We start from the raw sequence: 14,746 nt of genomic DNA, 5'->3' as shown, positions 1-14,746 counted from the left end.
CGTTCCCGTACCTGGAGGTTCCCCTGGGAACCTCCTTAAATGAGGGAGGGCTGAGGCCTGGACCCCTGGATCTCAGAGGAGGGAGGGGACTGGGGGTCCTTGGATTCCCGGGTCTCTGAGAGCTGCGCGGGAAGCTAGGGTCATCAGGGGGGCAGGTCCGTCACGTCCTAAAAGACGACCCCTTCCCTCATGGGATCAGGGCAATGTAGTTAAATGCGTCCCAGTTCAGGTGGGACCCAGGAGATACAGAGGAGCTGACATGGTGGAGAGGAAGAAAGCTGGGGGTGCCCTGATTCTGGGACGGGATTGAGACCTGAAATGGGGACGGGGGTGAGGGGTTTTAGGGCTGGAGCTGGGAAAAACAGGTGGAGGCGCTGGGAGAGACTTGCAGCCTGTCCCAGGACGGAAGGCGCAGTCGGTCGGGTCGATGGAGGGGGGTGAGGATGGGGTTCGCTCTGGGGACTGGAGGACGACAGAAACGGGGCCAGAGGGTGGGGCTGGGTGGGAACCCTAAGGAAAGCGGGGTCCCTGGGGAAGGGGGCCCAGCCTGGGTCAGCTCCAGTAGGGGCGCAAGAACTGTCCCCTGACCCAGTTTAATTCAAGTCCTTGACTTTGAGATTAATGAGCAAGGCTTGGCTGAGCTGGGGATGGGGTAGGGGGTGGGCAGGATGGTGGAGCCCTGGGATGGGTCCTGGGCCCTGCCTGTAAGGTCTGAGCCCCTCGGATCTGTCCTGGGGGGCTCCCGGGACAGGGGGCTGGGGATTGGCAAGCTTAGAAGGAGGGGGGTCCCAGGAAAGCAGAGAGGGGGACGTGTGCTGTATTCTGAGCTATTTGGGTCATGGCTGCGCTGAGCCGGCCGTAAGCAGCTCCTCCTGCGGACTCCACGCCGCCTGTCCCCACCAAACGGGGACTGCCAGCCCCTCTACCACAACCTGCTGGTTACACAACCCCAGCCTCCAGGGCCAGTCCACGGCCACCTGCTCACGGCCAAGGAGCCCTCCCTACACGGATGCCACACGCGGGGTCCCCACCCCAGCCACCGCCAGAGGCACTCAGAGAGGCTCACTCTGCTACCGTCAACACCAGTCAGGGTGACAGTGCTGGGACACACCCCCCAGGAGGGGACAGCTGGGAAAATAATCGGGGACCGGGTGCCACCGTGCTGGGGGGACACACTCACACACAATTAGGCACACACTTACACATGCATTCACACTCACATATACACACTCATATATGCACACATATACACCCACATACAGATACACGTATACACACCCATATACTCACGCATGTATACACACACCCACACCTTCACATTTACACATTCTTGCACTCATACAAATGCTCACACACATGCACACACATGCATCAAGTATACACATTCACACACTCATATGTTCACATATACACACTCACACACTACCTCTTTCCCTCTCTCTCTCTTTTCCCCCCCCATACCCCTCTTGCCCCTGCTCTGTCTTCACTCTCCCAGCCTCCCAGTCCCCAGCTCTGAGTTGCACGAGCGTGCGCACGCACACACACACACGCACACACTGTCACGGAGGCTGTCACGCCCCCTCCCCCTGAGTCCCTGGGTGACAGACTCACACTGCGGTGGGTGTGCAGAGCTCAGCATCAGGGGAGAGGAAGCAAACAGTGAGTGAGGAGGACCAGCGCGGGGGAGGGGGGAGGGAGTAGGAAGCCTGCCACCCCCAACCTGGCACACGTCACCAGGAACAGGTGCCCCCTCCCGACCCCCGATCCCACAAGAGTCTGGGGTCCAGGTCTTGGCATGTCCTTGGATGGTGCTTCATTCCAACTACCTGTTTTGGTGTGGAGGAAACCGAGGCTCAGAGAGGGGAGGGCCCCTGCCAAAAGTCACACAGCCTTTGGAGGGCAGAGTAGAAGTTGAACCCAAGACTTGGGCCTCCCAGTTGGAAGCTCCCTCCAGCCCCAAGCCCCAGAGCCCTGGCTGCCAGCCTGGGAGGGGCTGGGAATTACATCTTTCCTCACAAACCTGAAAACCACGGCTTGGACTTGCCCCCCCCTCCCCCCGCTAGTCAGGGACGCCTTCCACCTGCCCTGAGATCCCAAAGCCAGAACCTCCAGCCACACAGGCAGGGAGCCCGGAACCGCTCTGATGCCTGATGTCACCTTCTTCCCCAGGCCCTGTTGCTGGTGGTGGCCTTGGCAGGCCTGGGCTTGGGCCTGAGCCTCATTTTCATTGCTGTCTACCTCATCCGTTTCTGCTGCTGCCGGCCCCCAGAGCCGCCCGGGGCCAAGAGCCCTCCGCCTGGGGGAGGCTGTGTCACTTGGAGCTGCATTGCCGCCCTTCTCGTCGGCTGGTAATGGGGCCCCAGGGTGGGTGGACACTGGGGATGGGGCTCCCCAAGCTCTCTATCCATCAGTCTTCCTGGTGGTGTCCCAGCAGGGGAGAATTGCTCCCATTTGATAGATGGAGAAACCAAGGTCCAAGAGGAGAAGTGACTTCCCAAGGGCAGCCAGCCTGGCAGGATGGTCTAGGGGTTAAAGTCTGGGCAGTCAGACTGCCTGGGTTTGGTGGCTCTGCCGTGGAACAGCTGTGTGACCTAGGCGAGTGGTATAGTTTCTCCAGGCCTCGGTTTCCACATCTCTAAAGTGGGCACTGTAGTCACACCCACCTCCTACTTGAGGTGCGATTAAGTGAAATGTACAGTGCCTGGTTCACAGCTGGACTCCATAAATGTGAACTAGGGATGTCATGCATTAACTCATTCATTCATTCAGCAACTATTTCCTGAGTACCTACTATATGCCAGGAAATACTGACTAAGCTAGACAAGGTCCCTGCCCTCATGAAGCTGATGTGTCCCGGCCAGGGACAGTAAAGGGATATTTACAATCCAGGAGCAGCCCTGAGCTGATCTAACTCCTTCCCACGGTAACCCTGCTGGATTCAGAGTTGTCACAACCAGTTTTGAAGAGGGAGGCTCAGGGAGAGGCAACCTTTTAAGGCCAGGTGGGCCAAGTGGAGATTCAGACCCCAAAACCCCTAGGAGCCCAGGGGCCACCTTCTGGGACACCCTCAGGGGTGGGAGGAGCAGGGCACATGAGGACGCACCATTTACTAAGAGCCAGCGCTGAGCGCAGCCCCTCCCGGGCAGGGCAGCACCCACCCCTCAGGGCAGATCTGGGCGCTCAGGACTTGCCCCCGACCTGGGGCTTGGGGGCGGGGAGGGCAGGCAGCGGCCGCTAGTCCCACCCCACCCCCGCCAGACTGGGCTCGGCCACCGCGGGGAGCAGCAGCGTGGGTGTGTGGCGGTGTAGGTGGGGGAGGGGGCTGGGAGTCCCAAGATGCTTCCTCTTCGCCCTCTCCTGAGTGGCGGGGGGCGGGGAGGTGGACAGAGGCCCTGTGCGGGAGAGACACGGCCAGCCCCCGTGGCCGGGGAACAAGAGCAGCTTTGTAGCGCCGTGAACAATGGGTGCGGGCGCTGGAGCCAGCGCCGTCAGATCCCAGGGCAGGGGGTGGGGGCCTGTGTAGCGCGGGGCTGGGAACTGTGAGGGCGTCGAGGCGTCCGCCGCCCCGCTCCAGGCCTGGCCCCCCTCCGCGGAGGGGCTCACTGTGTTGCGGGGGGAGAGGGAGGGGGCCCGTATTCAGGCCCCACAATGGAGCTCTGTGTGCCGGGCGCCGAGGGGCGGGGGCGCCCGGCTTCTGGCCCGTTGGGCCCACATTCCCTTGCTTCCCTCCCAGCCGTCCAGAAGCTTGGGTCCTGGGGGTGGGGGGAGACTGGGAGCTCCAGGCTTGGGGTCCCCCAGGAGCTGGTGGCACCCCCAGGAGGCGGGGGAGGGGACGGCTGCATCCCGAAGGGACAGGTGCTGAGGACCCCGGTTACTTGGGGAAAGGATGGAGGGCCTGGGTGTGGGCTGGCAGTCACCACGGGGGAGGACCTCCCGTCCTGGGGCTGGGCATGGCAGGGTTTCACTCCGGGGAGGTGCGAGTTAAATCCGGGGGCCTGCTCCCCTCCACCTCTCCACCCACCATTAGCATCACAATGACGTCCCTGGGCCGGGGGAGTGAGACCTTCCCGTTACCTTGGCAACTGGTGGGGGCCAGGCTGGAGACGTTCCTTTCCCACGATGGGCTGGACCAATGGGATGGGGTGGGAGATGGGATTGGGTGTGTGAGGAGGTGGGGGGGGCGTGGCGGCCCCCAGGGTCCCAGGACCGGTTGTGATTTCCCTTCCCTCCTCCTCTTAGCACTGGCATTGGCATCGGTTTCTATGGCAACAGCGAGACCAGTGATGGGGTGTCCCAGCTCAGCTCTGCACTGCTGCATGCCAACCACACACTCACTGCCATTGACCACCTGGTGAGGGGCCAGGCACTGGCCAGACCCCAGACCCACACCCAGACTGGTTCCCCACACCTGGGCAAAGGGCCCCCTCCCAGGGAAACAGGATCTAAACTCAGAGCCAAGACCCCAGACTCAGAATGTCAGGTTCCAACATGCAGATCTCAGACTGTATGCCCAACCCCCAACCCTGACTACAGATTAGGGCCTCACACATGGCACCATCAGAACCTTAGCCCAGATCTGGGCTTCGAGACTAAATCACACGCAGCCCCAGCCTTGGACTTCAGCTCACAGCCCAAACCATTCAGAGACCAAACACCAAAACCCAGCCCCTGCCTTCAGGTCAGATCCAGGACAGAGACCTGATCCTTGGCCCAGGTGCAAGGTTAAAGACCTCAGCGCTCAGACCCAGGACTCAGACGAGAAGCCTCACTCTCATCCCCAGCCCCAGGATGCCAGACCTGGAGCTGAGACCCAGCCTGACCTCAGACCTTAGATTTCATGTCCAGTTGCGACCCTGGAACCCAGACGTGAGACCCCAGACTCAGGAAGGCAGATGCCAGCGTCACACCTCGGATCCCAGACTTAATCTCAGTCCTGGGCCTCAAGCCACTGACCTCTCCGAGCTCCTGACAGAAGCCACAGAACTGCATGAGCTGGACCGCAGGGCCCCTTCCTTCCCTTCCTCAATCCTCAGATGCCCTAGCGCCCAGATCTCAGACACCGGCCCCTGCTCACTCCTACCATGCCCCCCCAGCCCTGTCACCCAACCCCTGGCCGCCCCAGAGAACGCCCTCCCCCGACTCCAGGCCCACCCCTGTGCGCAGGTGTTGGAGATGGTGGAGAGGTTGGATGAGGCCGTGAGGGCAGAGCTGACCGTTCTGGAGGAGGAGCTGGCGCAGCGCACGGAGCTGGTGGCGGCCACCCGGGGGGCTCGGCGGCAGGCGGAAGCCGTGGCCCAGCAGCTCCAGGGGCTGGCCTTCTGGCGGGGAGTGCCCCTGAGCCCCCTGCAAGTAGCTGAAGATGTGTCCTTTGTGGAGGAGTACAGGTAGGTGACCGCTCTTTCTGCTCCGCGTGGCAGGGAACCCCTGCCTGGGTGATTGTGCCCCCAGGGGACATTGGGAGACATACCTGGGTGTCACAACTGGGGGAGGGGATGCTACTGGCACCAGGTGGGCAGAGACCAGAGATGCTACTGAATATCCTACAATGCACAGGACAGCCCCCGACGGCAAAGGATTAGCTGTGCTAAGTGTCAGTAAGTGTCAGTAACCCCGGCGTAGAGAGATGGACCACGTGACCCCGTGCCCACTCAAGTGTTCGTGCACTCACTCCCTCGGTGTATTCACTCCTTCACTCATTCGTCCTTGACTCAGCCATTCATCAAGCCACTGTTGCACTTCACTCACTGAATCTCAGACTAGCTAGTTCACTCCCTCGGTTGTCCATCTGACGCGTGTATCCATTCAACAGATATTTATTTACACCTTCTGGTGAGAGAGGTGTACCCAAGTGGTCAGGACCATGAGCTCTAAAGCCAGACGGCTCTCCCTAACCACGTGATCTTAAATAAGTTACATGCCAGCTCTGTGCCTCAGTGTTCCCATCTGGTACCCGTGGGAATAATGGGTAGCAATGCCCTCTTTGGATTGTGGAGGGTCTGCTGAGTCATTATCTGTCAAGTGCTTACAGGGGCGACCAGCACACGTTATATAGGTGTCTGTAAAATATGGGGTTTTTTAAGATAGAGCGATGAACAAAGCAGAGTGAATCCCGCCTGTCTCACGGTGGGCGGACCAATAAGAAACGAATGCATGAATGAGATGTTGTCTGTAAGGTGGTGAGTGTTAAGAGCTCTGGAGAAAATTAGGTGCGAGACGGGCACGGGATGGTCTGGGGACAGAGGATGGCAGTTTTGGGAGTGGGGGGGGGTCATCCGGGAAGACCACACTGAGAAGGTGACATTTGAAGGACATCTGGGATGGCCATCTTTCCCAGCAGCCAACATGACGGAGTCCTCATTGCTTCGTCTGCGAGGAATTATTTCTTTTGTTCATCCGAAAACTGAGGGTCCCAACCAGACATGGGAGCAGAGACAGGGAAGACTTGGTCCTGGATTCTGTGCTCCAGGGGGAAGGCACACCTGGGCTGAAGCAGTCCGCAATGAGGAACCCCCCTGCAGGGCATCAGACAGGCCTGGGTCCCAGTGAGTTCAAGTTCTGGGTTCTGGCCAAGCTCAGGGGTGCAGGCCCTGGGCCTCAGCCCTGTTTCAGGGGGGCTGGGGGTAGCTGTGTGGACTACACCTGGGTGAGGCAGACCCATCATTAACAGGAAATAGCTTCTGGATTCACCAATACAAGAGTGCCTGGCACTTGGGAGTCCTTCAGGGAACATGGCCGGCTTCCTGGAAGGAAATCGGGGCCCCCAGCGGGAGAGCTTTGCCGGGGGAGTTCTTGGTGGCTTAGGGCAGAAGTGCTACCTGCCCCTGATGGAAGTGAAGTGAAGCTGGGACACACGAGCTGGCGGTGGGGACATGGGGAGCAAAGGCCTGGAGGTCAGCTGGAGCCACTGGGTCCAGCTTCTCCTTTCCGGGGACAGCCTGACCCTCCAGCAGTCCGGGAGAGAAGGGCACAGGGAGTCCCCACAGGGGTCTGAGCAGAGGCTGCCACGGAGGGGGGTGGCGGTGCCCTTGCCGCTCTGGCGACGTGGGCATCGCTGAGAGCGAGGCTATTTATCGAGCATCTCCTAAGCGCCAGGCGCTGTGCTGCGGTCTCGTACACCCTCCTCTCTAACCAGAGTGAACTGATCAGTAACTAATACTGAATTCTTAAATGACATTAAAAGTTTCCTGATTCGTGTTCAAGCTAATATTTAAGTGCGTCCACGTTGGCACACTTCTCGGTGTTTTATCTGTTTCCACTCCTTAGCCTTGCAACAACCTTTGGAAGTAGGTGCTGCTGTTCTCCTCGAGTTACAGGTGGGGAAGCCGAGACACAGGGGGCAAGGTGACTGAGACCAAGATGCAGGCAGGCAGGAAGTGGAGGGGCTGGCATCGCGACCCAGGCCGTCTGCCTGCGGACACTGAGCCCTTGGGTTGTGCCCTGTGTTGCTGAGGGACATGAGTCCCTCTGCTCTCCAGGATGGGATGGAGGGGCTGGGGCCCTAAGAGCGTGCCACTCACAGGGCTCACGCGTGGTTCGGTCAGGGTACAGTCCTGGGACCCGTGCTCTAAATGGCTACAGTGGCCGGCCTCCCAATGCACCCATTTCACAGATGAGCCTGGCTGTGGCCTGGAGACTGGGCATCAGGGAGATCACATGTCCAGGCAGAGCTGGGAGAATGTGCAGGTGCTCTCACCCTCTGCCGAGTCCCTGTCTGGGAGCCTGGGCACGTGAAAGGCTGGATTTGCTGCTTCAGCCTCACCGCTGTCACCCCCTCCCCAGGTGGCTGGCCTACGTTCTCCTGCTGCTCCTGGAGCTACTGGTCTGCCTCTTCACCCTCCTGGGCCTGGCAAAGCAGAGCAAGTGGCTTGTGATCGTGTGAGTCTGGGTGGCTTCCTGGCAGTGGCACACGTCACTGAGATCCCACAGCGCTGTTCCGAGAGGGGCCACGGCCCTTCCCAGGTTTCATTCCCTTGTCCCACGAACCCCCATGGAGTTCCTGGGCTGGGCTGGCACATAGAAATCAGGCTCAGAGCTGCCCAGGAAGGGGGCGGGCAGGAAACAGGCTGTTCTCCCGGCAAGAAGTGCACCAAAATCCTAGAAAAGCAATGACAGTGATGCTTGTGCTGAGGATTGGGGTGATCGCTGACCCTCTCAGTTGCTATGACAACCCTGTGAAGGAGGTGCCTGTCAGATGCCTGTCTGGAAGATGAGGGCCCTGAGGCAGAAAGCTGTCACGTGGTGTGGCGGAATTAAGGGCCACGCTCTTACTTAAAGGTTCATTCTGTATGCCCGATACTCTTCTGGAGCCCTCGCGCTAACCCTATGAGGAGGCCCTTTCCTTCTCCCCATATAACAGAAAGGGAGACTGGTGCTCAGAGAGGTTAGGCCACTTGCCCAAGGCTGCACAGCCAGAAAGTGCTGGAGCTGGGATTCCACCTACGCCAGCCTATCCCACTTGGAGGAGCCTTTGTATCCTCCCTGGCCCTGAGGGGGGCCACACTTGTGCCCGCCACCATTCCCACACTCCCCCCGGGGTGAGAGGTCCTGCCATCCCATCCAGGCGCCCCTGAAGCTTGAAGATGGTAAAGCACAGTGGGCAGGGTGGGTCTGGGGCTTGGGGCCAGGCCTTCAGTTTGGCTCCCTCCAGGTGCCCTTCTTTCTTGCTGACCACCCTCTAATGCTGATCCCCCCCCAGACCCCATCCCCAGAGAAAACCTGGAAGGCAATTTCAGCCCTGGAGCTGTCTCCACTCCTGGGAGGAGGGGTCTGGGCTGAGAGGGAGGCTGACCAAGCAATGGGTGAACCTGGGAGCAAGCTGCTGTGGAATTCAGAGCAGGGAAATGGGGCCCAGGGGTGGGCGGTCCGGAGCAAGGCGGGAACAGACGTGGCTGGATCCAGCCAGCCCCTCACCCCGTATCCTCCCCCAGCAGGGCCAGATGTTCAGTTTGACGTCAGCAGCCACGGGTCCACACCTCTCCCCCAACAGCTTCTCTGCCCCTAGTTGTTATCCTCTTGGCTCCAGAGGTGGGTGGAGGGTAGGGCTGGGGCTGTGATGGGATTGGGGTGGGGGGAGGGAAGAGGCGAGGTGGGAGATTAAGAACCCCAGAACCCCCAAGTCCAATCCCTCCTCCCCACCATAGGATGACGGTGATGAGTCTCCTGGTTCTTGTCCTGAGCTGGGGCTCCATGGGCCTGGAGGCAGCTACGGCCGTGGTGAGTGGTGTGGGACGGGCCCTTGGGCTCCAAGACTTAAGGGTGCCAAAGGCCCCTCACTCCTGGATCCTGGGGCAGGATGGGAATAGATGCCTTAGGTCCTGAGAGGAAAGACTTGGCTGCAGTTTCCAGCCAGTTTCCTAGGTCCTGAGGGACTGGGGGTCTGGACTCCCGGGTCTGGGGGGGGGGGCTCGGGGGCGCCCAGCTCTGTGGGAGCGTGGAGTGGGGGCAGGTTCTGTCCTGAGCCCCCGGTCCTGCTGCCCCTCTCAGGGCCTCAGCGACTTCTGCTCCGGTCCAGACGCCTACATCCTGAACCTGACCCGGGAGGAGACTGGCCTTGGCTCAGGTGACCGCATCTCCAGGCGCACGCCCTGGGTCCTCGGGCCTCTGCGCGGTTCTCCTGGGATGGGCTGAGGGTGCGCAGCCGGCCGCCAGGCCCTGCCCAGTTCTGCAGAAGCTCTCGGCACCTCCCCCGGTGCGCTGGAACAGAGGGAGGGATAAAGATGATGGAGTCAGGACAAAGGGGTCCTCAGGCTGGAGCTGAGGGATGGGAGGATTTGGCCACTTGGAGAAAATGGGGGGAGCACAGTTGAGTCAAGGGGAGGGCGGCAGAAGCCCGGGCTCCCTGGGAGCGTGTAGATCAGCATGTTTCTGGCTGTGGCTGGAGCAGAAGGGATTAGGGGCTGGGAGGACTGCCCGTCTCAGAATGCGAGGTCATTGGGACCACAGGAGGGTCCTGAGCTGGGAGGGGTGGGAAGTGTGGCCTTGCCCCCTCCCGCCTTTCCCCAGGGAGGCCCCGGGGCTCAGGCTCACAGCCTCCCCCCTCTTCCCTTCTTCCCTTGCCGCTTCAGACATCCTGAACTATTATTTCCTCTGCAACCAGGCCGTCTCCAACCCCTTTCAACAGGTTAGGGCTGCGGGCAAGGGGACCGGGTGGAGGAGGGCGCGGCTGGGGCCTAGACTTAGGGGTCCTGGGGGAGGATGACGGCGCCAAGTGGGCTGCGGGTGTCAACCGCTGGGTCCTCCTCCCTCCTTGTGGCTTCCCGCAGAGGCTGACTCTGTCCCAGCGAGCTCTGGCCAACATCCACTCCCAGCTGCAGGGGCTGGAGCGAGAAGCTGTCCCCCAGTTCCCTTCTGCTCAGGTCGGCGGGGCCGGGGGCTCCTTCTGCACTCCGACTCCCAGGGGAAGGAGGGGCGGGAACCTGGGTGTGTGGGCGGAGCCTTAGAAAATGGGCGGGGTGGTGGCCGTGGGCGGGTCCGCAGAAAGGGGGAGCCTGTAGAAAGGGGCGGGGCGGCGGCTGTGGGTGGGGCCCTGGCTTGTGAGCCCGCGGAAAGGGGCAGGGCCTGAAGAGATGGGCGGAGCCTGAAGAGTTCCTGGGATAACAACCCCCTGCCACCGCAGAAGCCTCTGCTGTCCTTGGAGGAGACGCTGAATGTGACAGAAGGAAACTTCCACCAGTTGGTGGCACTGCTGCACTGTCGTGGCCTGCACAAGGTGACCCCTGTCGCCCTCCCCGAATTCTCGCAGGGGAGCCTCTGCCTAGACCCAGAAACCTAGGAATATCCTTTCTGCTTCCTGTTCATCCCTCCACCAAGTTCTCCTGGCCCTTCTGAAGCCCCTCTGGACTCTGAGCACAGCTCACACTGTCACCACTGCTCCCGGCCACAGGGCCTCTTCCCTGCCCCCTGCTTGCCTGCCCCTATCTGTCCTCCGCACAGCAGCCAACAGCCCAGTGAGCCTTTTAAGCACAATCTGATCTTCTTCCTGCACTTAAAACCCGCAGTTACCCCTGCAGGCGGATTAAGGTCCCGGCTTCTCGCCTGACCTCCGGGGCCTGTGTGGTTGGCCCTGGCCGGTTTCGGCCTCAGCCCTTTGCTTCCCCCTAGCCCGCACCCCTTCCCCCAGCAGCCTGGCGGGTCTCCCAGACAGCAGTCCCCCACCTCCCATCGGCCGGGTTCCTTCCTGCTGGTGCCATCTTGCTGTCGGGACCCCAGTACTGCTTTCCAAAACCCCTCTCTCATTAGCTCATTGTGGTCTGAAGCAACCTTCTGGGGCCTGGTTGCTGAAGTTTCCCCGGTACTTGGAGCAATGCCTGGCACAGAGCAGGCCCTTGGCCAGCCCCTGCTGAATGACTTATGGCTGGTCATTCAGGAAATGGTGCTTCTGCCGATTTCCGGGGATGACAGTACTGTCAGCCAGTGTTGACTGAGCGTGCGCTATGTGCAGGGGGCAGCGCTACACCAGTTGTTCTTCTAAGCCTTGTTCTCAGTGTTGTTCTAAGCCAGCGATTTTGCCCCAGGGGACAGGGGCAATGTGTGGAGACATGTTTGGGTGCCACCGCTGGGGGAGGGGGTGCTACTGGCATCTCGTGGCTGGAGGCCAGGGCCGCTGCTCCAGGACCTGCAGTGCAGAGGCACCACCCGCTGCCGCCCCGTTCAGCACACACACACTGATCTGCCCCAATGTCAGACGTGTCCAGGTTGAGACACCCGGCACTCAACCAAGGCTGAGCTGCTGTGGCGTCTGGGCGTGGCGGGGAGGGTTCTCGGTGATGGAGAGGAAGCCGCAACTTGGGTTCCTGCTTGCAGGTGTGATAATGACAATGACCACAGCGCCTACCACGTGCTGAGCGCTTTCTGTGTGCCAGGCCCTGTGCTGAGCACAGGCGACAGGGGAGGAAACTGAGGGACTTGTTCAACGTTGCACAGCCAGGTGGACGGCCTGAGCCGCGTGCATTGCCCGCTGACGCCCTCTCCCCCGACCCCAGGATTATGGCGCAGCCCTGCGGGGCCTGTGTGAGGACGCCCTGGAAGGCCTGCTCTTCCTGCTGCTCTCCTCCCTCCTGTCTGCGGGGGCCCTGGCCACCGCCCTCTGCAGCCTGCCCCGCGCCTGGGCCCTCTTCCCACCCAGGTCAGGAGGGGAGGGGGGCAGGCTCTTGGCGGAGGGGATGGGGGAGAACCATTGAGCCACTGTTAGGGGGCAGCCTCCTGATGGACCCCCATCCTGTTTCTGCTACTCCCGCCCTTGCACCCCAGTGACGACTATGATGACACAGACGATGACGACCCTTTCAACCCTCAGGTATTGGACCCCTGGGTCTGAGGGGGGAGGGGCTGGGGATCTGGACCCCTGGGTCTGAGGGGCGAGGGGCTGGGGGCCTGGACTCCTGGGTCTGAGGGGGGAGGGGCTGGGAGCCTGGACCCCTGGGTCTGAAGGAGGAGGGGCTGGGGGCCTGGACTCCTGGGTCTGAGGGAGGAGGGGCCAGGGCCCTGGACCCCTGGGTCTGAGGGGGGAGGGGCTGGGGATCTGGACCCCTGGGTCTGAGGGGGGAGGGGCTGGGGGCCTGGACTCCTGGGTCTGAGGGGGGTGGGGCTGGGTCCTGGACCCCAGGGTCTGAGGGCCCACACTACAAAGCCAGATTCCCTAGTCATGCCCTCTCTCGCCCCACATCTCCCTGGCAGGAATCCAAGCGCTTCGTGCAGTGGCAGTCATCTATCTGAGCCCTTCCTCCATGCCAGACTGGAGCCTGTTCCCCATCTCCGGTGAGCATCTAGAGTGACACCCCAGCTCCCAAAGCCAGCCTCCGCCCTCCCTCCTTCCCTCTCTATGGGCTCCGGGTGGCCCTTCTGCTGCATCTGGTCCGATCTTTGCCTCTCTCTGCAGTTCCTTCCCCAGCTGCCGGAGAAGACCCCACTAACCCAGCCTCACTGGGCTCGCACCACTAACAATGCCCTGGCTACGGACACCTTAAACAGGACTGCCTTCCCGCCTGCCCTGCCCCTCTATGTGTCCTTAGCCCTGGAAGTAAGCTGAGGGGGTAGGCCAGGGCGCTGAGCTGGCCGGGCAGCGGGCAGCCAGCCAGACCCACAGCCTCTCAGCCCTGAAGGGATGTGAGTGCCCCAGCCCTACCACACCCCAGTGGGCTTAGGGCCCCTGATCTCCACGTGCGGCACCAACTTGGGAAAGGGTTGATTTGAAATAAAAGGGACGACTTTATTTTACAAGCAGCTGGGTCCTTTTTTCTCCCCGCCCCCAATCTGGCCTTGTGGTTGGGGGGTGGAGATTCTCTTCACCTCTGCTCTCACCCTGCCTCCTGGCCACCAGGTGTTTCTCTCCTGTCCAGGCTCTGCAGCAGTTCCAAAGGGATTGTTCTTTAAAAAAAAAAAAAAAAAAATCCCCCCCCCCCCCGGTCTAAAAGCAGCACACGTGTCCTGACGCAGGAAGAGACGCGCATCCCCGGAACAGAAGAGACAGCCTAGAAATAGATCTCCGTGCGGGTGTACATATGACAGAAGACAGATTTCAAGTCAGGGTGAAAGGGACTGGTTTCGGAGGAATGCTGACATGATTAGCTCTCCAGCTGGAAGAAAACAGTCTACATACAATATGGGTGGAAAACCTAAATGTAGACAAGTAAAGGGACAAGTATTTTAAGGGAAAAGAGACTTTTGTATATTGTATATCTCGGTTGGAGGGGGAGGATTTTCAGCAAGGTATCCTAAAGACGGAAAGGAAAAGATAACTTATTTGACAACTTGTGGAGTGAAAAAAATACCGTGAAGTCAAGAGGCAAATTGACAGCCTGGGGAAAATAGTTTGTTTTTCTAAAAACACACATGGCAAAGAAACAGATAATTCTTAACATACGTATAATCTGCAAAGCTTCCACAAACCAAGAAAACGATGACCCAACCTGAAAATAAGCAACTAAGATGAACATTCAGTGACGTGAAAATCCCAACGCCAGTGAACAGACTAAAGGGCATTCAAACTCTAATAATTAGGAAGCGCACCGTGAAACAAGCAGAAACTTTGTTTTCACCACCCAGTGAAAAAGAATTCTTATAAAATTAAAATGATAAGATTATCATGAAAGGAGAGCTCACGTCCCGTGCTGGCAAGGATGTGTCGGAACGGCTCATGCGCCACTCCTGAGGCTGTGAGCTGCAGTCCGATGAAAACAATAGTCTGCTCACATGTGATAGACCCTTTGACCCGACAGTCCTACTTTTGGGAATCAATTTATGGAAATAAAGCAGAGACACGTAAGGATGTATCTTAGGCGCTCTTTGCTGCAACGATACTTTGATCAGCTAAACTCTGGAAACTAAAGTCCATAGAAAGAGGACGAGCCCAGTAAACCGCTGTACATCAAGGCTCTCGGCACGTGACAGCTCTTGGCTGGGTTTGGAATCTTGGGAGAAAGCCTGGGAGAGGAGAGCTCTGAGGTGGGAGTGACAGACAACGGCTGCAGAGTGGGCAAACGCAGAGCAGGATCCCTGTGCTCAAGAGCCCAGGCCTGCTCCTGACCACCAGGCGGATGTGGGTCGTCACTCGACTAGCTGGACCTCAGCTGTGTCATCCATCAGAAGGGTGTCAAAGACAGCTCCCCAGTCCCTCCTCAGCAATTCCAAAATCCAAAGAGCTCTGTTAGACCAAAAGTCTTCCCTGAACTCACTGGGCAGCAAAGCCCAACCTGGCACGAGGTTACTTACAGACTGTTTCCCTGGCTGGTGTGACTGTCCATCTATT

At 59.7% G+C, this 14,746-nt stretch overlaps 1 protein-coding gene across 10 annotated transcripts in view; it reads left to right on the top strand.

The window, feature by feature from the left end:
* The window catches only part of TTYH1 (tweety family member 1), a 60,771-nt gene extending 47,305 nt beyond the window's left edge, over window positions 1-13,466 (top strand). For 6 of the 10 annotated variants that reach the window (XM_082605747.1, XM_082605748.1, XM_082605746.1 and 3 more), the window contains 12 exons: window positions 2,170-2,348; window positions 4,240-4,351; window positions 5,164-5,384; window positions 7,780-7,875; window positions 9,141-9,213; window positions 9,484-9,559; window positions 10,065-10,120; window positions 10,263-10,355; window positions 10,616-10,708; window positions 11,982-12,124; window positions 12,676-12,756; window positions 12,878-13,466. In XM_082605747.1, the coding sequence (XP_082461873.1) occupies window positions 2,170-2,348; window positions 4,240-4,351; window positions 5,164-5,384; window positions 7,780-7,875; window positions 9,141-9,213; window positions 9,484-9,559; window positions 10,065-10,120; window positions 10,263-10,355; window positions 10,616-10,708; window positions 11,982-12,124; window positions 12,676-12,756; window positions 12,878-12,911 (1,257 nt within the window). In that variant the 3' untranslated portion in view covers window positions 12,912-13,466. The other 4 variants (XM_082605751.1, XR_014292034.1, XM_082605752.1 and 1 more) reach the window with 4 other exon arrangements.
* The last annotated feature ends 1,280 nt before the right edge of the window (window positions 13,467-14,746 follow it).

The sequence above is a fragment of the Mesoplodon mirus genome (genome assembly GCF_964341445.2).
Source record: "Mesoplodon mirus genome assembly, chromosome: 19".
In the NCBI taxonomy this organism is placed as follows: Eukaryota; Metazoa; Chordata; class Mammalia; order Artiodactyla; family Ziphiidae; genus Mesoplodon; species Mesoplodon mirus.
The sequence above is the reverse complement of the archived record's forward strand: the minus strand, read 5'-3'. Positions and strand labels throughout refer to the sequence as shown.